Below are 23,934 nucleotides of genomic sequence, written 5' to 3'. Positions count from 1 at the left end.
AGGGCAGGGGTCCCCAACCACCGGGCCGCGACCCACTGCCGGTCCGTTGGCAGTCTCCTACCAGGCCGCGGCGTGTCTGGCCTCTCGCCCCTCCCCCCGCGGCCACCGCTCCTGTTACCTTATGAGCGGCGGCCGCTTCCTTCCTTATAGTCCCCCAGGCGCCGCTCTCCTCTTATCGGCAGCATCTTACGCAGCGCGTATTGCGACTGCTGTAAGGAAGGGAAGGAAGCGCATCAGCGGCTTCCTGTAGCGGCGATATGCATCGCCGTTACCATGGGAACCGCTGACGCGCTTCCTTCCCTCCTTACAGCAGTCGCAATACGCGCTGCTGTAAGATGCTGCTGATAAGAGGAGAGCGGCGCCTGGGGGACTATAAGGAAGGAAGCGGCCGCCGCTCATAAGGTAACAGGCGCGCGGCCGTTTGGGGAGAGGGGCACTACCTACACACCCACCCATACTAGGGCGCTACACTGGGCACTCACCTAGCTATACTGGGGCGCCATACTGGGGAACTATACTAGCCATACTGGGGCGCTATACTGGGGCAAAATACTAGCTATACTGGGGCACTATACTGGCTGCACTGGGCACTATACTAGCTATACTGGGGCACTATACTGGCTGTACTGGGCACTGTACTAGCTATACTGGGGCACTATACTGGCTGTACTGGGGCACTATACTGGGCACCATACTCGCTGTACTGGGCACTATACTAGCTATACTGGGGCACTATACTGGCTGTACTGGGCACTATACTAGCTATACTGGCTGTACTGGGCACTATACTAGCTATACTGGGGCACCATACTGGCTGTACTGGGCACTATACTAACTATACTGGACACTATACTAGCTATACTGGGGCACTATACTGGCTATACTGGGGCAACTATACTAGCCATACTGGGGCAACTAAACTCCCTATCTCCCTATACTGGGGCAACAACCCCCCCCCCCCCCCCAACCCACTGCATATGACACTGTCCACTAGGTCACGCATCGCCGACGACCCCTCCCCCCCAACCCCCCCCCCCCCCCCCCCCCCGGTCCCCAGAGAAAAATTTGGTCAGAAAGCGATCCCCGAGCCGGAAAAGGTTGGGGACCCCTGTTTTAGGGTATGTCTCTACCAGCTTTGCACATCTAGAGACTGAAATCCTTGCCCATTCTTCTTTGCAAAACAGCTCCAGCTCAGTCAGATCAGATGGACAGCGTTTGTGAACAGCAGTTTTCAGATCTTGCCACAGATTCTCGATTGAATTTAGATCTGGGCTTTGACTGGGCCATTCTAACACATAGATATGTTTTGTTTTAAACCATTTCATTGTTGCCCTGGCTTTATGTTTAGGGTCATTGTCCTGCTGGAAGGTGAACCTCCGCCCCAGTCACAAGCCTTTTGCAGTCTCCAAGAGGTTTTCTGCCAAGTTTGCCCTGTATTTGGCTCCATCCATCTTCCCATCAACTCTGACCAGCTTCCCTGTCTCTGCTGAAGAGATGCACCCCCCCGAGCATGATGCTGCCACCACTATATTTGACGGTGGGGATGGTGTGTTCAGAGTGATGTGCAGTGTTAGTTTTCTGTCACACATAGCGTTTTGCATTTTGGCCAAAAAGTTCAATTTTGGTCTCATCTGACCAGAGCACCTTCTTCCACATGGTTGCTGTATCCCCCACATGGCTTGTGGCAAACTGCAAACGGGACTTCTTATGCTTTCTGTTAACAATGCCTTTCTTCTTGCCACTTTTCCATAAAGGCCAACTTTGTACAGTGCATGACTAATAGTTGTCCTATGGACAGAGTCTCCCACCTGAGCTGTAGATCTCTGCAGCTCGTCCAGAGTCACCATGGGCCTCTTGACTGCATTTCTGATCAGCGCTCTCCTTGTTCGGCCTGTGAGTTTAGGTGGATGGCCTTGTCTTGGTAGGTGTACAGTTGTGCCATACTCCTTCCATTTCTGAATGATCGCTTGAACAGTGCTCCGTGGGATGTTCAAGGCTTTGGAAATCTTTTTGTAGCCTAAGCCTGCTTTAAATTTCTCAATAACTTGATCCCTGACCTGTCTTGTGTGGTCTTTGGACTTCATGGTGTTGTTGCTCCCAATATTCTCTTAGACAACCTCTGAGGCAGTCACAGAGCAGCTGTATTTGTACTGACATTAGATTACACACAGGTGCACTCTATTTAGTCATTGGCACTCATCTGGCAATGTCTATAGGCAACTGACTGCACTCAGATCAAAGGGGGCTGAATAATTAATTACGCACACACCACTTTGCAGTTATTTATTTGTAAAAAATATTTGGAATCATGTATGATTTTCGTTCCACTTCTCATGTGTACACCACTTGGTATCGGTCTTTCATGTGGAATTCCAATAAAATTGATTCATGTTTGTGGCAGTAATATGACAAAATGTGGAAAACGGCAAGGGGGCCGAATACTTTTGCAACCCACTGTATGAGCCAACTGACAAAGCTGAGAGATCAAAATACAATTGTGCTTAGTCACAGATGAGGTGGAATTAGACAGGCTAGACCAGGCATGGGCAAACTTGGCCCTCCAGCTGTTGAGGAACTACAAGTCCCACAATGCATTGCAGGAGTCTGACAGCCACAGTCATGACTCATAAAGGCAAATGCATTGTGGGATTTGTAGTTCCTTAACAGCTGGAGGGGCCAAGTTTGCCCATGCCTGGGCTAGACTCTATAATTACATACAGGGTGTATTTCTTTATGTCTTCCTTCTGTCCTAATTGGGGCAGGAAATCCTACGGACCAATCAGTAGTAATGAATGAAACAAATTCTAATATACTTATTTTCTGCTGACCAATCACTAAATACTAATGTATTAACGTTATCCTAGTAAGTAGACAGAAGTCTTGTTACATTTCCTGAAAGAGTTTAAATGTTACTCAGTGCAGTTGTAATTTATTGCAGTGCTCAATGTGTACAACAGAGGGCAGTGCAATGCTATATTATTCTGAATTTCACACATCAGCTGTAAGGGCCCTTTTCCACTAGCAATCGCAATCACAAATCACAAACGCCAGTGATTGCGATTGCGATTTTTCATTAATTCTGTTATGCGATTGCGATTTGCGATTTTCATTTGCATTGCATTATCATTGTAAAAATCGCTTCAGCAAGCGATTGCGATTTGCGATTAGCGATTTCCAAATCGAATCACTGTAGTGGAAAATACTTCACATGATTTCTATGATAAAGTAACAACCCTAGCGATTTAAAAATCACTAGTGATTTGCGATTTTGCGATTCAGCAATCACAATCGCTCTAGTGGAAAAGGGCCCTAAGGCTTTGTTTTCACTCAAGATATGGATGTCTCATGTGTATGAATGAAAAGTCGATGGGCTGGGAGGGTAAAACAGATCCTGTTGGACCAGTTTATAGTAGGTCACACAGGAAGGACACAAAAGAACAGAACAGTGATGTTGGCATGGTGATCACATAACAGGTCTTTACTAGAGAAAGGTTTGTGATACATGATGTACAGATCACAGGCAAAAAGGAAAATAAAGGTCTTTACTAAAGATTTAGTGACTTCAGTGGAAGGAGTGATGTGGATTTGTTCCTGCTGCTCTATCAGTCCTGTGCAGGTATGAATGAGCGTGTTAACACTTTTGAATTAGGCACCAGAGCCGAATCATCCACAAGGCAATCCTAGGCAGTTAACTAGGGCCAGGAGAGAGTCTAGGGGCCTGGTGGATGCTAGCCCCCCACCAAATCTAACTAAAAAAGTAAGGTGACCATCAGCGGTGGACAAAAAGTGCTATCTTGCCTAGGGCAAGATAGCATTGGGTTGGGAGACAAAAATAAACGTTATTTTTAACATTACAAAAGAACTTCAAAGTCTTCCCTAATAGATCCTGGTTCAGCAGCAAGATGTGGCACCTCCAAAAACTCAAGGAGGAAGTCTGGCACACCAGAGTTTAGGGAAGCCAGAAACACCCTAAACCAGGAATTAAGAGGGTCTACTCTGACATGCTGAGTCTCAGCCTCTGGTCATACGCCCCACATGAGGTCTGGAAAGGCCTCAGGGCAACCATAAACCTCCTCTCAGCATGTGGCCCCAGCATAAATATAGACGACTAACTCAATAAGTTCTACTGTAGATTTGAGAGCCAATTCAACCATCTCCATGCCCCGGTGGCCATTAGGGATGCTCATTCGGATTCCGCGGAAATGCAATTTCCGACATTCCGATCGGAAATTGCATTTCCGCATCGGAATGCGGAAATCGGTAATGCAAGTGCCGTAGGCGGATTTCCGCCGGAAATCGCGGAAATTTCCGCCGGAAATCGCGGAAATTCCACCCGACTTTAACATTGATTTTCTCAAAAACTATAAGGTCTTTTTGAAAACTTTTTTTTGTATCTTGTTCACAATTCGGTTTAATAAACCCTGAAAATTTGGTGTTTCTAGGACTCAAGGGGGCTTTGCTATTAACCGCTAAAGTCGGCGGATTTTTACTGTAATGTAAAGTGCAGGAAATCTGCATCTGCCTATTTTCTGCATTTTACATTACAGTAAAAATCTGCCGACTTTAGCAGTTAATAGCAAAGCCCCCGTAAGTCGCAGAAACACCAAATTCTCAGGGTTTATTAAAAAAAAATCTTCTGAACAAGATGCAAAAAAAAGTTTTCAAAAAGACCTTATAGTTTTTGAGAAAATCGATGTTAAAGTCGGGCGGAATTTCCGCCTCAAGCCCCAAGCCCAGATGGAGTGTCTGTCATCAATCTGCCTGAGAACCTGTGCAAGCCAGCTGGCTCACGTCCTCGCCTCTCACCTCCATATTCAACAAATCCCTTATGGAAGGCAAAGTACCCGCCTGCCTTAAAAAATCCGCAATCATTCCAGTTCTCAAAAATCCAGGAAACACAAATCACAGAACAAATTTAGGCCTGACCCACGGTCATAAAGATCTTTGTAAGACTGGTTCTGTCCTGCTTGAAGTGAATCACATATACCGTATTTTCCACCAAATAAGTACCTAGCTAGGTTTAGTCGGCTAAAACCAAGGAAAAAATATATATATACACTAAACCTAGTGCGTCTATATTCCAAGAGTGTCTTGTTGATGTTCTCCCCCAATTAATGTCCTCCAGTGTCCCCCATGTGTTCTCAGGTGTCCCCATGTGTCCTCAAGTGTCCCCATGTGTCCTTAGGTGTCCCCCATGTGCTTTCAGGTGTCCTCCATGTGACCTCAGGTGTCCCTAGTGTGGTCCCCATGTGTCCTCAGGTGTCACCTGTGTCCTTAGGTTTCCTGCATGTGTCCTCAGGTGTCCCCCCTGTTTCCTTAGGTGTCCCCCATGTGCCCTCAGGTGTCCCTAGTGTGGTCCCCATGTGTCCTCTTTGTGTACTTAGGTGTCCCCCATGTGTCCTTAGATGTCCCCAGCTCCCTGTGTGGTCCGCTCCCCATGTACTGTAATTTGTGTAGCGGCATGTATGTAACATTGTGGCGCCTGTATGTGTCCCTGGCTCCCCGTGTGGTCCGCCTCCTGTCGCTTCTTCCCTCCCCGCTCTTAGTGGGACCCCCGGAGAGGGCCAAAGCTCTGGCAAGAAATCAAATGATTTCTAGGGGCTGGAAGAAACCCCAGGACAGTAAAACTACACACACACAGGGTTCATTACCATGCATTCTGTTTGATTCCACAAATTCTTCATCCTCTCTATTAACAACTGCTGGTTCCATGGCAGCCATTGCAATAGACTCATCCAAATACCAGCTGAGGTTCTCATCAAAGATTGTGAACAGCAAATAAAACTCTTTATCGATCTGGACCTAAAAAACAAGTAACATAGACAACTAGTGATGAATGGATAACACAAGCAAGGTATACTTTTATGAATTTTCTGAACTTAAAGTACCCCTGACCTCACTGTAAAATTAAACACTTTTAATGGCTTTTTATTTGCTGTGACATAAGTCACAGAACCTTCCTCCCCTTTAGCCTCCCCTGTCCTTTACTCTGCTCAGCCAAAATCTTTGACTGGAGCAGAATGTCGATGATGGGCGGGGAGGAAGTGTCAGTACTTCCTCCTCTCTGCCCGTCCTCAGTAACGCTTTTATTATCCATAAGAGAATGTCATGAACAGTGTAAAAAAACAATACAGAATCAACACATAGGCGGACTTTTCTTTTTTTTTTTATTTATCAAAAACTTTTTTTAATTACAAAACTGTTACGCATAAATGCATATGAAAAGTGTTCCTGCACTTGGATTTTAAATAGAACCCGAGGCGTGGTTGACAAATTATATTAGGACACAGAGGCATGTATTGTGTACAGTGACCAGCCTCTGTGTCCTTACATTGTGCCTCCAGCCCCCCGGCTCTGCTGTCCCCCCCTTCCTCCAATTAGAAGTGAAGGCGGGGAGGGAAGGGACACACATACCTTCCAACATTTAACTTTCAGAAAGCGGGACACTTAGGCCACACCCCTGACCACACCCCCAACCCCCTAGTCACGCCCACCAAAAAGTGTTTTTAAATAAATATTTTTAATTAATAAATATTAATTACTCCCGAAAGGGGAGGCGCGTGAGGGTGCCAGTGGGTGGGGAGGAGGGTGAGAGTGGCCGTGGGTGGGCAGAGAGGGGAAAAAAACCAGCCCGGGGATGCGGTATGAGGCATGGATGGCCGCCGCCATTAAGTTCCTCCCTCCTAATGTGCCCCCAGTGCCCCCCCTGCCTGCAGAGTAAAAAAATGCTCAGCGGAGCAGGCTGTAATTAATCTTACCCCTGCCTCTCCGTGCCGGGATCTCATCTGGTCTTCTCGGCTTCCTGCTTCCTGTGACGTCACAGGAAGCCTAGAAGAGCCAGATCCCGGTACGGAGAGGCAATGGTAAGATTAATGACAGCCCGCTCCGCTGAGCATTTTTTTTACTCTGCAGGCAGGGGGGACACTGGGGGCACATTAGGAGGGAGGAACTTAATGGCGGCGGCCATCCATGCCGCATACCGCATCCCCGGGCTGGTGCCTCGATCGTCCTCTCCGTGCAAAATGCACGCTGCCCAGTGACAGCGTGAGGGAGGGCTCAAAACGGAACTGCCACGGTGAAATCGTGGCACTTGGACCCTATGGACACTGGCGGGGAGCCACGCTATACAGGAGGCGGGGGAGCGGCGATGAATGACAGGCTGAAGTCAAGACTAAGAGCAGGCTAGCAACAATCAATAAAAGGACACGGAGGCAGGGCATTGTTTACAGAACATGCCTCTGTGCCTGTGTCTGTCTAATATGATTTGACAAACACGCCTCAAGTTCTCTTTAAACTGCCTCATCGCCAATACTTCCTTACCTGTGTGCTGTCAGAGCGAAGAGAGCCTTTCTTGCACACCAGCAGGGGGCCCACCAGTCCAGAGTTAGTGTCCCTGACTGGGTCACTTGCTGAGTAGTACAGGTAGGTTAGGCAGTTTGGATCCATGGCTGTAGGTGCGTCGCTTTCCAGAACCTTCCAGGTGTAAGTGAACGTCTCTCCAGGCATGACATGCGCCCCTCCCCTCACAGCACTTCCTGCCAAATACATCATATGTCAGTAATACGGAATATGCTGCTGCTTTATTACTATTATTTATATAGCGCCGACATATTACGCAGCACCATACAGAGTATAGTCTTGTCACTAACTGTCCCTCAGAGGGGCTCACAATCTAATTCCTTCCTTAGTCATATGTCTGTGTATGTATCATGCAGTGTATGTATCGTAGTGTAGGGCCAATTTAGGGGATGTGGGAGGAAACTAGAGTGTCTGGAGGAAACCCGCAAAGACACAGGGAGAACAAACAAACTCTGTACAGATGTTGCCCTGGCTGACATTCGAATCGGAGACCCATCGTTGCAAGGCGAGAGTGCTAACCACTATGCCACTGTGCTGCCCAATAATACGCCACTGTGCTAAATCAGTAATAATAATAACAACACTGAATGCTTAATGTTTATTTACAAAATATTTACGCCACCTTCGCAGTGGCCGCTACCTTGCGTTTCCCGTGGCAGCAGGAACGCAATGCAATGGATCGGGACAGCGGTGCTGCACGTTATGCTTACTTTGCGTCGGGTATGATGAAACATACAGTCAATAAAAATTATGCTTCACTTTTAATGTTAACACATGCATTGTAGTACCATACAGCAACCCGTTATACTGCAACGCGCCTGCTTCATGTTGAACGTCGCACAGGTGGTGCAATGCAGTGTGGTAAGCCACTTTACATAGCAGCCCTTCCACCTCACCACTGTGAACGTGGCCTTAGAGGTGTAGCTACTAACTTCTTTCCCTCTGTCCCCCTGACAGGAGGCCCACCAGTCCTTATGTCCAAAATCGATCAAACCAGTCGATTGCACCAGTTGGAAGATATCGATTGATTGCAGGTCGGGAGCAGCGGCAGATCGTTGGGCCATAGCGGTGTACGTGTACTACATTGAACAGTTCTACACTGTCGTTAGATTGATGCTGAAATCTATTAAAAATCTATATGCAGTGTGTGGAGGGATTCAATCAGACAGATCCCTCTCTGACCAGATAATGATCTGAGAGAGACCTATCCGTAGGCCACATCTATCAGTGTATGGCCATCTTTAGTCTATATATATATTCCCTTGTCTCTGATGTTGCACCTTGTAGTCATCTTATTGGAGAAGTGTGGAATATCTCAGAACCCTCAATTCTGTTAATTTGCCTTTTGTCTTTTTCCAAATGTAACTATTAGATGGAAAGGGTATGCCCCTTTGACCTGGGTAATATCAGTTCAGAGCAATTGTTTTGCAGCAAGGTTAGTGGATTACCAGTTGTGTGATTGCAGTCATACATTCAAATTTAACCTGGGGTATGGATATTTTGCTAATCGGGATTGGCCTAAAACATTAACAGAGGCTCATATACCCGTATATACCCGAGAATAAGCTGTCCCAAGTATAGGCCTACCCCCCAACTTTCACCCCTCAAAAAAAAAAAACAATAACGTGTGACCCAATTATAAGCTAAACTCCCAATGGGATTGATTAATTAAACAGCAGTAAATTTACCATGAATGCACAGCGCATGGTAATATTATTGTTATTCCGCACATACAGTAAGTACCACAAGATACGCTAGTAGCGTGACCCACAGTACTCTAGTAGTGCAACCGTTACTACAGTAATGTGCACATTACCATAGTAAAGGTCACTCTACTAGAGTAGCATGGGTCACACTAATAGCATATTTCACGTTACTTGCGCGCAGAAATAACAGTTATATTGCTGTGCGCTGTGCCTGCATGGTAATTTTACTGCTATGTCATGAATCAACCCCATAGTCTCCTCTTATCATGCCGCCGGGAGATTTGGGAGCAAGGTAACGCCGATAAACTGCTTACCCTGATCCTGCAAAAGTTCCGGCTGCGTTAATTACTATTTCCCCTCCAGGTCGTCATGGATGGTGGCGGAAAGATGTAATTCAGCTTCCAGCTATTGCTGTCGGGCGACTTACACTGTTTTTGTAGTAATTTGTGCTCTGTCTTTTGACGGAGCCAAAATTACATGCTGAGCGTCGCTATAGCTGCAATTCCTTTTATGGCCTATGGCGGCGCCGGCTGCACCCAAATCTCCTGCACTGTTTTCACAGTGTTCGTCCTCTTAGCCTCCCCCCATTTATGCAATGCAGAGCGTACATTGGAAGCTTGCTTGTATTTATAGTTACCTCTCTTTGTTCCTGGCAGACATCTTCCTGTCTTACCATACTTACAGCTAGAGGGCCTGTCATCACTGTGTTTTCGTTCTAGGCAGCCATCTTCCTGTCTCCCCTGCAGCTCTGTACTCAACGTTAGAGGTCCAGGGCGTCAATGTCCTCCTGTTCTGGGCAGCCATCTTCCTGTCCCCCTTGCAGCTACGTACTCGTTGCTTGAGGTCCAGGGCGTCCCTGACTTCTTGTTCCGGGCAGCCATCTTCCCATCTCCCCTGCAGCTCTGTACTTGCCACTAGAGGTCCATGGTGTCACTGTCTTCTTCTTCTGGGAAAACATCTTCCTGCCTCTCTTTCACCTCTGTACTCGCCGCTGACCTTTAGTGACAAGTACTCAGCTCCAAGGGATACAGGAGGATGGCTGCCCGCAACAGGAAGACAATAACGCCTGGACCTCTAGGGGCGAGTACAGAGCTGCAACAACAGAAAGATGGTTGCCAGGAACAAGGAGAGGTAACTATAGATACAGTGCATGCTTCCAATGCCTGCACTGTACATGGGGTCCCGCACACCTGACTCACATATAAGCCGACGCCTCCACTTTTGGTATACTTTTTTTGGTCTCAAAAATGTGGCTTATATTTCAGTATACACAATAGATATACAAAAACTGGCTAACTGAACCACACATGGGCAGCCTGGGATTTCATCATCATATGTTCGGATCCCAGCCAGGACACTTTCAAAGAGAGTTAGTATGTTCTCCAGATGTCTGCGTGGGCTTCCTCTGGGCACTCTAATTTCCTCCCATTTCCCAAAAACATACAGATATGTTCATGGGCTTCCCACTAAATTGGCCCTAGACTACAATGGACATATGACTATCCTGTTCTGTTTTGCAGCACATTTCATAAAACACAGAATAGTGACTTACCATCCTGATAAGAAGCACCTTCGGACACTTTATTAAATGATACCCCATGGGCCATAATGCTGTAGTTCCTGTCGGCCATGTTCTTAAACACTACCTCAACTGTGTCTCCCACTTCCGCCTTGATCACTGGACCTAGGATACAAGCAGATAAAAATATTCAATCCTTATGTAGATTCTTTGGCAGCTTCAGCTTCAATCATACCACATTACTATCTCAGACTTCTAATAATTTCCCTCAACTACCAATCAGATTCTTCCTTTGCAACATGGAGGAAAAAATGTAGAATCCAGTTGGTTGCTGCAGAACAATGCAGGTTTTCATCAAAGTCTTCATATCCACACCGACAAAGAAATGTGGTATGAAATTCATGCAGTCTATAATTAATACTGTTCATCTTAAAGCGGATCCGAGATGAAAAACTAACTATAACAAGTAACTTGTCTATATATCTTATCTAAAGTTCAGATAGTTTACACAGCATATATAGCTGCAAACAGCTTGAAAAGTTTATGATTATTTATTCCTGTGATACAATGAGGGAAGCCATAATCTGTTTGTCACATTGTCACAGGTTGAGGGCTGGAGATACTATCAGCTTGCCTGTGTGTGTAAATTCAGTCCCCTCTCCTCCTCCCTCCTCCCCTCTGCCTCTGAAATCTCTGGCTAGTAACCTACTTCTGCCCAGACTGAGCTCCCATAAGCCCTTGCTACATGGGTCTGAGTGCCAAGGCACTGGTGAAGCTGTGGGCGAGGCGTGTTTAGTTTATAGAGAATTAGAGTATTAAAACAAAACAAAAAAAGTATTTGGCTTGAGGAATGCCCTATAAACTATTTGAAAGTATCACAATTATGCAATGAGTAAAAGTTTATCTCGGATTCACTTTAATCAGCACAATTTCTGATCAGAACTACATATTTGACTGTCTAGTTCCAATACAAAATTTAGACTAATAAGAACAGCAATGACCACATTTTTTTATGCTCATAACGATGTTAGTTTTCAACATACATACCTCCCACCTTTTTAGATAAAAAGAGGGGCACTTTAAGACACACCCCTCCCACACCACATAACCACGCCCAGCCACACCCCTAGTCACTGATACCAGAAAGAATTTAGAAGCAAAAGACAAAGTTTTAAAATTTAGACCACACTGGTCCAGTAGGAAAATACATACATTTACATAGATCTGTACATCAGTCCCGAAAGAAGGACAAATGAGGAAGAAAGAGGGACAGAGAGATTTGGTTCCCAAAGAGGGACTGTCCCTTTGAAAAAGGGATAGTAGTTAGAAGCTATGAACATAGTTACCTGTTGAAAGATACTGAAAGTTGGCTGGCCACACACTATAAAATATTTTATATTTCTATTCCATTCAAGAAGTACAATCAATTTTTCTAATTGATTGAAATATTTGAAAAAACTCTCCAACGTTTTTAACCAATTATGAAAAAAAAAAAGATTGAAAAATTTGCTTTGGACTATAGATCATGAAAATGACAATCTATCCTACACTATTCAAACTTCTAAAAAAAATTGTACAAAAATTCCCACCACTCCCAATCAGGTTTTATCAGAAAAAAATTGGAAATTCTGTCAGATTTCTCATTTGAACTAAAAAAAACAAAAAAAAACAAAAAAAACACTTTTGATTGTTCTATACAACAAATCATTTTGATCAATTTGCGATAAATCTTTTTATGGTATTGTGTGTCGGCACTTTTTTAGGAAAAGATCTTGGTTGGTAAAAGAAATTATACGAAATTCATGTCCATGAGTATGTAAGAGAAGGTACATCAGCAGGGAATTATATGATTCAGTTTATTTTCTTATATGTTTTGTAGGGGCCATCGGGGCTGGGTAGTAGATGGGAGGTACATTTCCCCGGTATTTGGACTATGGTCACTTTAAAACCCTGTGTGGTCCTAGGAAGGGAGTCCGGATTTTAGCAGCAAGCAGTTGCTGCTTGGTTTTTTCTTTTCAGGGCCGGACTCCTGGGATGGGAGGGAAGGAAGGGCGGGCCTTCCCATCCCACCTAGGTACACACCTGGTTGTCAGTGGGGCTGAGAGCCTCACTAATTTGGTATTGATGAGATGCAAATTTATGCTTAAGAAGCAGCCTCACAGGCAGTGTGAGGAGAGGTGTTGAAGGAGTAGCATGTATGCTGTGGAATCTCCTGACAAGGAATATTGGAGTATTTGATGGAAGCCAAACCATACCCGGCTCTGTTGTTTGTATGGTATTGGCCTGATGAAAACTGAACTTTGTTTGATCCTGCTGGACTTTATATTACCAAGCTGAAGTAAGCTGAACTGTTATTTTCCACTTATTACTGCTGAACTGAAGCTGTTTTCTTCTACTGCACAATAAACGGACTTTGTTTTATACATCTGTGTACTGCGTGCTGGCTGCGACCCCCTCTAAACTTCACAACTGGTGCTCGGATGCGGGCAGCGCAGCACTGCAGGAAAAGAAAAAGTTCCGTTTAAAAAGTGACATTTAAAGGGCCAGTCTCCTTGTATGCATGATGGAGGAATTGCTGAAACAAATGGCCTTAGCAACTGTGCAGCTACAGCAGAGTATGGTGTCTCAGCAGGCGAGTATGGTGACTCAACAGCAAGCCACGGAAGCCCTGCGAGAGGTCTCAGAGGCGCAAGCCAAAATCCTGCTTGAGGCGGTGCAGAAGCTGGCCCAGGGGAGAGAGAGACAGCAGGAGCTGCCCCTAGCAACCAGGCGATGGTGAGAGCCAGCCACTTTCTGCAGAAACTAACCCCCACAGATGATGTGGAAGCCTTTCTGAAAACGTTCGAAAGGACAGCAGAGCGGGAAGGATGGCCGAAAGACAAATGGGCTGGTATCCTTGCACCGTTCCTGACGGGAGAACCCCAGAAGGCCTACTACGATCTCAACTCTGCAGACGCCCTCGACTATGATCGACTACAGGCAGAGATCCTGGCCCGACTAGGTGTAACAACAGCGGTCCGGGCACAAAGGGTGTACAGCTGGCAATACCGGATGGATCATCCAGCCAGATCGCAGATGTATGACCTCATCCAACTGGCGACAAAGTGGCTGCAACCAGAGGTACTGACCGGGCCTGAGATGGTGGAGCGATTCGTGCTGGATCGTTTTCTGCGTGCCCTGCCGGTGGGACTACAGCGATGGGTCAGTCATGCGGACCCCAAAAAAGCGGAGCAGCTGGTGGAGTTGGTGGAGAGATATACCGTAGTGGAGGATCTACTCTCTCCAAAGGGCCAGGCGGGCCCCATCTTACCCCGTGTTGCAAGGTTCCCTGACTCTGGAAAGGGTGCTTCACGGAACCCCGCAACCAGCATCACCAGAAATAGGGAAGTATTCCCAAAAGCCGCTCCGGGGTTGCCACCTGCTATGGCGACACCTCGGAAGGGAGGTGCGATCCAGTGTTGGAGATGTTCTGCTTGGGGCCATACCAGAGCCCAGTGTCCACTGCAGGAGGAACCCATGCAGTGTGACGTGCTACAGAGGGTGTCCTTTTTTGCCCAGGAGGTATGCCTGGCAGAGTGCCAGGAGAGCTTTGTGTGTCCCGTTAGTGTGAACCAGGTACCTGCTAAAGCCTTGCTGGACTCAGGCAGTATGGTAACCATGGTGCACGCTGACCTGATTGGAACAATTGACACTGTGCTAAAGCCGCTTAAGGTGGTGTGTATCCATGGAGACACAAAGACTTATCCTGTGGTGCCAGTGTCGATTTCAACTGACTGTGGGACAATCACTCACGACGTCGGAGTGGTAAGAAACCTAATGTGTCAAGTTATATTGGGTCGAGACTTTCCACTGTTTTGGGTACTATGGGAGAATGTCAAAGGGAAGTTATTTAAGGACTCTGATAATAACTTAGCCCCTCCTCCCCCTACCAGAGAACTTGATGCACCAAGTCTGGATACAAATGTTGCATGAAAATGTATTGCCAAATGATCATGTATTATTGCATAATGATGATGTAATGTTGCCAATGGATGAAAATGGGACTGACCATCCTTGTCGGGACCCTGAGCAGGTTACTGAGGGGGGGGATGATTCCCCATTACAAGTTATGTTGGGCGAGGATGATGAGGAATCTTCCCCCCAATCTATGCTCCCTGACCTGGATGTGTCAAAAGGGATTTTTATCACTGCACAGATGCGGGATCCAACCTTATCCCATGCTAGAGAACAGGTATCTGTGGTAAATGGAGTTCCCCAGGAACCTGGGGCAGAGGAGAGATTTCCTCATTTTTCAGTTCATGGGGATATGTTATATCGGGTTGCAAAGGTCAGAGAAGAGGTTGTTGAGCAGCTGCTAGTGCCTCAGGAGTTTCGGAGGATGGTACTAGACTTAGCTCACAATGAAGCATTGGGAGGTCACCTGGGTGCCGAGAAAACGGAGGCGCGGATAACTGACAGGTTTTACTGGCCTGGGTTAGAGGCCGAAGTAAAGAATTACTGCGCTTCTTGCCCCACCTGTCAGTTAACTGCGCCCGTGTCCCATTTTCGAAGCCCTTTGGTGCCCTTGCCAATAATCGAGGTGCCATTCGAGCGCATTGCCATGGATATAGTGGGGCCACTGGTAAAGTCTGCCAGGGGGCACCAATATATCCTTGTCATACTCGACTATGCCACTCGCTACCCGGAAGCCTTTCCGTTAAGAAAACCTACGTCCAAAGCTATCGCCCGAGAATTGTTTAATATGTTCACTCGGACGGGTTTTCCTAAGGAAATTCTTACGGACCAAGGAACCCCGTTTATGTCTAAAGTGATGGCTGATGTATGTAAACTGTTCCAGATTAAGCAGATGAGAACCTCTGTTTATCACCCTCAGACCGATGGCCTGGTTGAACGGTTTAATAAGACTTTGAAAATGATGTTAAAAAGAGTGGTTCAAAGGGACGGAAAAGATTGGGATTGTTTATTGCCTGCGGTGATGTTTGCTGTTCGGGAGGTACCTCAAGCCTCCACAGGTTTTTCACCATTTGAACTGGTATATGGGCGCAGACCTCGAGGGTTGCTGGACTTGGTAAAAGAAACCTGGGAAAGTGAGTCCAGTCCCCACAAAAGTGTGGTGGAACACGTTTCCCAGTTGCAAGAACGCATTGCCAAGGTGATGCCCCTTGTCAAGGAACATTTACTGGCAGCCCAAGAAGCGCAGAGTCGGGTATACAACCGCTCCACGAAAATCAGGCAGTTCCAGGTGGGGGATAGAGTGGCAGTATTGATCCCAACGTGGAGAGTAAATTCTTGGCCAGGTGGCACGGTCCCTTCGAGATCGTTGAAAAAGTGGGGGAAGTGAATTATAAGGTACATCAGCCAGGGAGACGGAAACCCTATCAACTGTATCACGTCAATTTGTTAAAGCCCTGGAAAGAGAGAGAGACCGCTCCGGTTAGGGTGGGTGTGAGTGTTGTACCCAAAATCAGCATTGAGGATGTGAAAATAGCCCCCACTCTTTCCAAATCCCAGGTCCAACAAGTAAAAGAGTTTCTTCAGAGAAACAAGGGAATATTTTCGGATTTGCCTGGACTCACGGGGATGGTTGAGCACAACATTATTACTGAGCCCCGGGCTAAAGTGTTTGTCAGGCCCTATCGCATCCCGGAGGCCCTATCGAAAGGCGGTGTCAGAGGAAGTAAAATGCATGTTAGAATTGGACGTCATTGAAGAATCGCAGAGTGAATGGTCAAGCCCGATTGTGTTGGTACCCAAGCCAAACGGAACTCTGCGATTCTGTAACGATTTTCGGAAATTAAATGAAATTTCCAAATTTGATGGTTATCCCATGCCCCGTGTGGATGAACTGATAGAGAGGTTAGGCCCAGCCCGCTACATCACCACGTTAGACCTGACCAAAGGATATTGGCAAATACCCTTGGCCAAAGAAGCCAGAGAGAAAACGGCATTTTCTACACCTGAGGGCCACTTTCAGTACAAAAGAATGCCGTTTGGGTTACAGACCGCCCCGGCCACATTTCAGAGAGTTATGGACAGAATGTTGCGTCCACACCAAAGATACGCGTCGGTCTATTTAGACGACATCGTAATCTTCAGTTCAGACTGGGAGTCTCACCTTCCCAAGGTTCAAGCAGTCCTGGATGCGTTAAGGAAGGCGGGTTTTACAGTGAACCCTGAGAAATGTGCCCTAGGTATGGAGGAAGCAAAATACTTGGGGTACATTGTCGGAAGGGGGTTGGTAAAACCCCAAATTAACAAAATTGAGGCAATCCAGGAATGGCCCCGCCCCATCAGTAAGAAACAGGTTCGAGCTTTCTTGGGGATAGTGGGCTACTACAGACGGTTCATTCCCAATTTTTCTACCCTAGCAGCTCCCTTGACTGACTTGACCAAGGGCCGGAAGTCAGTGATGATACAGTGGACGGCCGCTGAGAGAAACTATGCGGTAGTGAAGAGGGAATGCTTGGCCATAAAATGGGCCCTGGACTCCCTGCGCTACTATTTATTGGGTAGGAAGTTCAGGTTGATCTCTGACCATGCCCCGCTAGCGTGGATGAAAAGGAACAAAGGAACGAATGCAAGAGTGTCCCGGTGGTTTCTCTCTCTCCAGGAGTTCAACTATGTGGTGGAACATAGGCCGGGTAAAGTGCACCAGAACGCTGATGCCCTTTCCCGAGTCCACTGTTTAGTGGGTCTATGTGCCTCCACCGCCTCGGGGTTGAGGCAGAGGGGGGGGGATATGTAGGGGCCATCGGGGCTGGGTAGTAGATGGGAGGTACATTTCCCCGGTATTTGGACTATGGTCACTTTAAAACCCTGTGTGGTCCTAGGAAGGGAGTCCGGATTTTAGCAGCAAGCAGTTGCTGCTTGGTTTTTTCTTTTCAGGGCCGGACTCCTGGGATGGGAGGGAAGGAAGGGCGGGCCTTCCCATCCCACCTAGGTACACACCTGGTTGTCAGTGGGGCTGAGAGCCTCACTAATTTGGTATTGATGAGATGCAAATTTATGCTTAAGAAGCAGCCTCACAGGCAGTGTGAGGAGAGGTGTTGAAGGAGTAGCATGTATGCTGTGGAATCTCCTGACAAGGAATATTGGAGTATTTGATGGAAGCCAAACCATACCCGGCTCTGTTGTTTGTATGGTATTGGCCTGATGAAAACTGAACTTTGTTTGATCCTGCTGGACTTTATATTACCAAGCTGAAGTAAGCTGAACTGTTATTTTCCACTTATTACTGCTGAACTGAAGCTGTTTTCTTCTACTGCACAATAAACGGACTTTGTTTTATACATCTGTGTACTGCGTGCTGGCTGCGACCCCCTCTAAACTTCACAGTTTTTTTTAAAGGACACCTGAAGTGAGAGTGATATGCAAGCTGACATTTTTTTCCCTTTAAGCAATGCACATTGCCTGGCTGTGCTGCTGATCCTCTGCCTCTAATATATATTATAATTATATTATACTTTTAGAAGCTTTTGACTGAAGTCTGACTGGATCAGCCACATGCTTGTTTCAGGTGTGTGATCCAGATCTACTGCAGCCAAAGACGGAAAGGGGAACAAGGGACACTGAGAGTCCAATGTGGTGTAGTATGTTGATATAGGGATTTTGAAATCATAAATTTGTGAAGAAAAATACTCACAAAGGTGGGTTACCTCCAAGGTAACCACTATATAGGCAGGTGGGAGATTACACCCGACCCCACTCAGGTTAAAAAGTCACACTCTGTAATGTAGAATAGGGGCATAACAACCCTGCACCAAGGGTGGATAGCTTTTATAAAAACTGAACAATGCAACAGAGGTGCCAACACAGAGTAAAGTAAGTTAAAACCAGGTTAAAAGGAGGCAGTGGTTGACTTACCTCCAGGAAGTCAGACTCGACTAGTGTAATATCAAAACAGGTTTTACTTTCAGACAAAAACTCCAAATTGTGACGCGTTTTGCAGGGCAAACCTGCTTCCTCGGGCAAAATGGTTGAAGTACATGATTCCAATTGTGTAGAAAATTCGGCGCTTCCGTTAGAAACCACTTCCCGGCCTCCAGCGCTCTGGAGAAGCTTCCCACTCCCGAGGGTCACTTTATGGAAGCATACGCACCTACACTTTATATCTTATGTAAAAAAAGATTATTAGACAACATTATGTACCCAGAATTCCTAGGTGTTCTTCAGCATCAGAACGAGTTTTTTCAATCGTAAAGGACTCATCTGTATATTCCTTGTAGTGGACTTTCCAGTAAGAACCTCCAATCCGATCAGTGTTCTTTGTAAAGTAGAGTGCGGAATCACTTCAATAGAGAAAAAGAAAACCAGCATTTGAAAGATCACCATGTTCCAAGTTGGTGACATGAACTGATATGTAGCATTAAAAATGACCAGTTATACACATAATATATGCGTAATTTAGGAGAAACCCAAGTTCAACTAAAAGTGTGATAAAGTTGGAGGTGTACGAGATGTGTCACACAACACACAATGTACAAATTGAGCCAAGTGCAGTACCATAGTAACCCTAGAACTTTGTAGGAAATTAAATCGCTCAAAATCAAAAAACAGAACTTTTTGTTTTAAAGTGAACCTGTAAGAAAAAAAGTGCCCCTAGGGCAGGGATTTCAAACGTCAGTCCTCAAGGACGGAGGTCCTCACGCATTTTTAGCACATCTGAAAGGAATTGAAGGGACTGAATCAGGAAAGGTGTGGCTTATCAAGTAGAGCACATTTCTCAGTCCAGCCTAAACACCGGCATGGATATGGCAATCGAGGACTGGAGTTCAACACCTGTGCCCTAGGGGGTACTTACCATGGGAGGGGGGAGCCTCTGGATCCTAATGAAGCTTCCCCCGTGCATCTCAGCAACCTGTTCCAGCATTGGCATCCCCCGAAAAGTCGGCAGTGCAGTCAAGTGAGCTCCAAACTTGAGTCTGGAGTCCCCTGAAAAGTCAGCAGTGTAGTCAAGTTGGCTCCAGACTTATAACAATCCTGTGACCCGCCTTGCGGAGACCTACTTGCGGCTTTCTGTTTGGGCTCCAGCGAAAAATAGCCGTGCTCCGGTGTCTGCGCCTGTGCAGTGGAGCGGATCTGATTGGGTTTGGCCATTTCTGCCAGAGCCCATTGGAAATCCACTACTGTGCCTGCATAAGGCACGTCACAGTCTAGTTTTGGATGCGGACAGTTCAGGGGTCTGTGCGCTAGATCGCTCTGGCTAAGAAGGACAAGGAAAGTCTCATTAGGATACACAGGCTTCCCCCTCCTGAAATAAGTAACCCCAATGGGCACTTTTTTCTTACAGGTTTATTTGCAATTTTCTAAATGTAATTCGTAAATTGCAAATAAAGTAGATACCTACGACTACGAGGAGACAAATCTCTTGGTCTCAGGTGTATATCAACAGTATATGCAGTATACAACGGTCAATTGTCTAAATCTGAAACATCTTTTAAAACCTGTATTTAAAAAAAAAAAAAAAAAATTGCGGTTGTTGTGTCTGAAACATTTTTCCATACACTCAAAAATGTACTCAGTTGTTCTCTCAAGCACAAAGCAGCTTTTTAATACAGGACATATCGGTCCTACTTTCAGTATTGAATGGTACGAATGTTATTATTATTTTATTATTTAAAGCCATTTTAATTGGTGTTTTACTCCTGTAGCTGAATTTACCTGTTTGGGTCATCTAATGTGATGTTGGTGAAAGTATCGTAGTTCAGCGGCGCGTAGTTCCAGAGCACCTTCTCTGCTGCGATGTAGTATCTCCTCACAGTTCCAGGCCTCAGAGACTCGGGGCTGGCTCCACAGGCTTCAACCTTATACAGGCCCATCATTCCAGCTGGAAATGTAAAGGGGAGAAGATAATGCATGGAAGCGTCAATCTGCTGTCCTGCTGCAACGGCAACCAGCGTGTTTTATTCTAGTTTTCAATAAAGTAAAAAAAAAGGCCTAAAGCAGATTTTCATCTCTTTCTGGGTGATATCTGGATAGATTTTTAATTACTTCCTGTCCGAATGACAAGGTCACCTAGAGCAGGAAGTGACATCATCTGACTGGGGCTAGAACAGTACTAGATGTAATATAGTGCGTAAAGTGAGTAAGAGGCGCCCAGCAGAATATAAAACTAAGTTACAAAAACAAATAAAAAGAGAAAAAGGGGAGGTGGTTTACTTCAATAAGAACAAATTCATACATATACCGATAAATATAATGAATATTTAATAAGCACAGGCAAAAACAGGTGTAGTTTGCCTCTATATGGGTACATTTAAAAAAGGAGCCACAAAAAAATGGCGCAGGATGATGCCGGTAACGGCATCTTGCTACTGAAGTTGTTTAACGTTTTAGAAATGCTCTAAAACATTAAATAACCTTGGTAACAAAATGTAATTGCCGGCATCTCTGATGCATTACCTGGTCCCCGGCAATCGCTCCTTTACTTCCTTGTCAGTGTGTAGGAGTCCTGCAGCTAGCCAATCACCATGCGGGGGCTGAAGCCACATGGCTATTGGCTGGCTGCAGGACCCCTGCAAACCAGCTGGGAGGAAGTAGAGGAGCGATCACCCGGGAGCAGGTAATGTATCCCTGCTGAATCTCCACTCTAACCATGCCTAACCCCAGGGGCGGACTGACAACTCATGGGGCCCCCGGACAATAGGAGATTATGGGGCCCTGTACCAGTGTCGCCCACATTTTATATGTTATTTTTTTACAGAGTAAGATCTAATAATTTACTGACAACAGATATTTCATATTGATATGAAATATGAAATACTGAAGACCAGACTAGTGGCGCACAGAGCAGAGCGAGAGCGTCTCTTGCAGCTGGAAGAACGGCGGTAAGTCTCCACCCGCTGTTAGCCGCCGAGATTTAAAAATACCGGAGGGGAGAGCTAGGAGGGGGGCCTCAAGGTGAGGGAAGGGGGGAGACGTCCCCATGCTGTGCACACCGCCCCTTTCACTGCGCTCCTCCCCTCCTGCTTAGGGTGCTCTTGCGGGCCCCCCCCCGACCACGGGCCCTCGGTCCGTGCCCGAGTGCCCGAATGGTCAGTCCGCCCCTGCCTAACCCTACTCCCTCAACTCCAGCTACAAAATACTAGCCACTGACCCTCCTGCTGCCAAGCACTAGCATAGCTCCCAACTGTCCCTCTTTCGGAGGGACAGTCCCTGTTTGGGAACCCTGTCCCTCTTTCCCACTCTCCTCCTCATTTGTCCCTCTTTCAGGACTGATGGACAGATTTATGCAAATATATGTATTTTTCTACTGTAAAAATACTGTAATTGACTCTAAACTTGGGTCCCTAAGGGCGCCCAGCTGAGCTGATTTTTTTTTTTTTTTCTGCGGAGGGGAGCAGCGCAGAGAAGAGAAGAGGGAGAGCTATGCGGACGGTGGAGAAGGGGGCCATCTCCCCCCCTTCTCTCACCTTAGGGCTCTCCCTCCCTCCATCGCTGTCCCCTCCGTTATTGTCCGGGTGCTGGCGCAGCGGGCGGGACTCACCTCCGTCTCGCTCCAGCGCCGGCCGGAAGTTCGGATCCCGCAGCCGCTGCTCTGGTCTGGACTAGACCAGAGTAGCGGCAGATCCATCCGCGCTGCGACGAGACGGAGGTAAGTTCCGCCCGCCGCTGCCAGCACCCGGACATTAATGGAGGGGACAGCGAGGGAGAGAGAGCAGCTCTCCCTCTTCTCTGCGCTGCTCCCCTCCTGCTGGGGAGGCAGGGAGGGGGACACCTGGCTACCTACTCTGGGCATATATACCCCTGGCTACATCTACTGGGCATATATACCCCCTGGCTACATCTACTGGGCATATATACCCCTGGCTACATCTACTGGGCATATATACCCCTGGCTACATCTACTGGGCACATATACCCCTGGCTACATCTACTGGGCACATATACCCCTGGCTACATCTACTGGGCATATATACCCCTGGCTACATCTACTGGGCATATATACCCCTGGCTACATCTACTGGGCATATATACCCCTGGCTACATCTACTGGGCATATATACCCCCTGGCTACATCTACTGGGCATATATACCCCTGGCTACATCTACTGGGTGGGCATATATACCCCTGGCTACATCTACTGGGCATATATACCCCTGGCTACATCTACTGGGCATATATACCCCTGGCTACATCTACTGGGCATATATACCCCTGGCTACATCTACTGGGCATATATACCCCTGGCTACATCTACTGGGCATATATACCCCTGGCTACATCTACTGGGCATATATACCCCTGGCTACATCTACTGGGCATATATACCCCCTGGCTACATCTACTGGGCATATATACCCCCTGGCTACATCTACTGGGCATATATACCCCTGGCTACATCTACTGGGCATATATACCCCTGGCTACATCTACTGGGCATATATACCCCTGGCTACATCTACTGGGCATATATACCCCCTGGCTACATATACTGGGCATATATACCCCCTGGCTACATATACTGGGCATATATACCCCTGGCTACATATACTGGGCATATATACCCCCTGGCTACATCTACTGGGCATATATACCCCCTGGCTACATCTACTGGGCATATATACCCCTGGCTACATCTACTGGGCATATATACTCCTGGCTACATCTACTGGGCATATATACCCCCTGGCTACATCTACTGGGCATATATACCCCCTGGCTACATATACTGGGCATATATACCCCCTGGCTACATATACTGGGCATATATACCCCCTGGCTACATATACTGGGCATATATACCCCCTGGCTACATATACTGGGCATATATACCCCCTGGCTACATGGACTGGGCATATATACCCCTGGCTACATATACTGGGCACATATACGCCTGACTATATATACCGGGCACATATTATTCTCCTGGCTACATATACTGGGCATATATACCCCTGGCTACATATACTGGGCACATATACCTCTGGCTACATATACTGGGCACACATATCCCTGCCTACATATACTGGGCACATATACCCCTGGCTACCTGTTCTGTGGACATCTCTACCCCTGGCTACCTGTTCTGGGGACATCTATACCGCTGGCCACCTATTCTGAGGACATCTATACCGCTGGCCACCTATTCTGGGGACATCTATACTGCTGGCCACCTATTCTGGGGACAACTATAGACCTGGGGCTACCTATTTTTGGGGAACCACGTCAGATTGAGTGTATTTTGGAGAACTGCTGCCAGGTGAGAGGTGTCTACCATATTAAGGGGGCATTCTACCTATTTATGTGAAATGCTGTCTATTTATGTGACTCATGACTGCTGAATTTGTCTTGTTGGGGGCCTCATGGTTACTGAATTTGTCTTGTTGGGGGCCTCATGATTTGTTGGG

General features: G+C 46.7%; 1 protein-coding gene across 1 annotated transcript in view; it reads right to left on the bottom strand.

The window, feature by feature from the left end:
* Positions 1 to 23,934, bottom strand: part of HEPHL1 (hephaestin like 1) — a 174,248-nt gene that overhangs the window by 79,963 nt on the left and 70,351 nt on the right. The window contains exons 6-10 of the mRNA XM_068266810.1: positions 20,245 to 20,410; positions 18,733 to 18,872; positions 10,618 to 10,749; positions 7,321 to 7,535; positions 5,652 to 5,802 (exon numbers count right to left, since the gene is read on the bottom strand). Coding sequence (XP_068122911.1) covers positions 5,652 to 5,802; positions 7,321 to 7,535; positions 10,618 to 10,749; positions 18,733 to 18,872; positions 20,245 to 20,410 — 804 coding nt within the window. The remainder of the gene's footprint in view (positions 1 to 5,651; positions 5,803 to 7,320; positions 7,536 to 10,617; positions 10,750 to 18,732; positions 18,873 to 20,244; positions 20,411 to 23,934) is intronic.

The sequence above is a fragment of the Hyperolius riggenbachi genome, chromosome 2 (genome assembly GCF_040937935.1).
Source record: "Hyperolius riggenbachi isolate aHypRig1 chromosome 2, aHypRig1.pri, whole genome shotgun sequence".
Classification (NCBI taxonomy): domain Eukaryota; kingdom Metazoa; phylum Chordata; class Amphibia; order Anura; family Hyperoliidae; genus Hyperolius; species Hyperolius riggenbachi.
The sequence above is the reverse complement of the archived record's forward strand: the minus strand, read 5'-3'. Positions and strand labels throughout refer to the sequence as shown.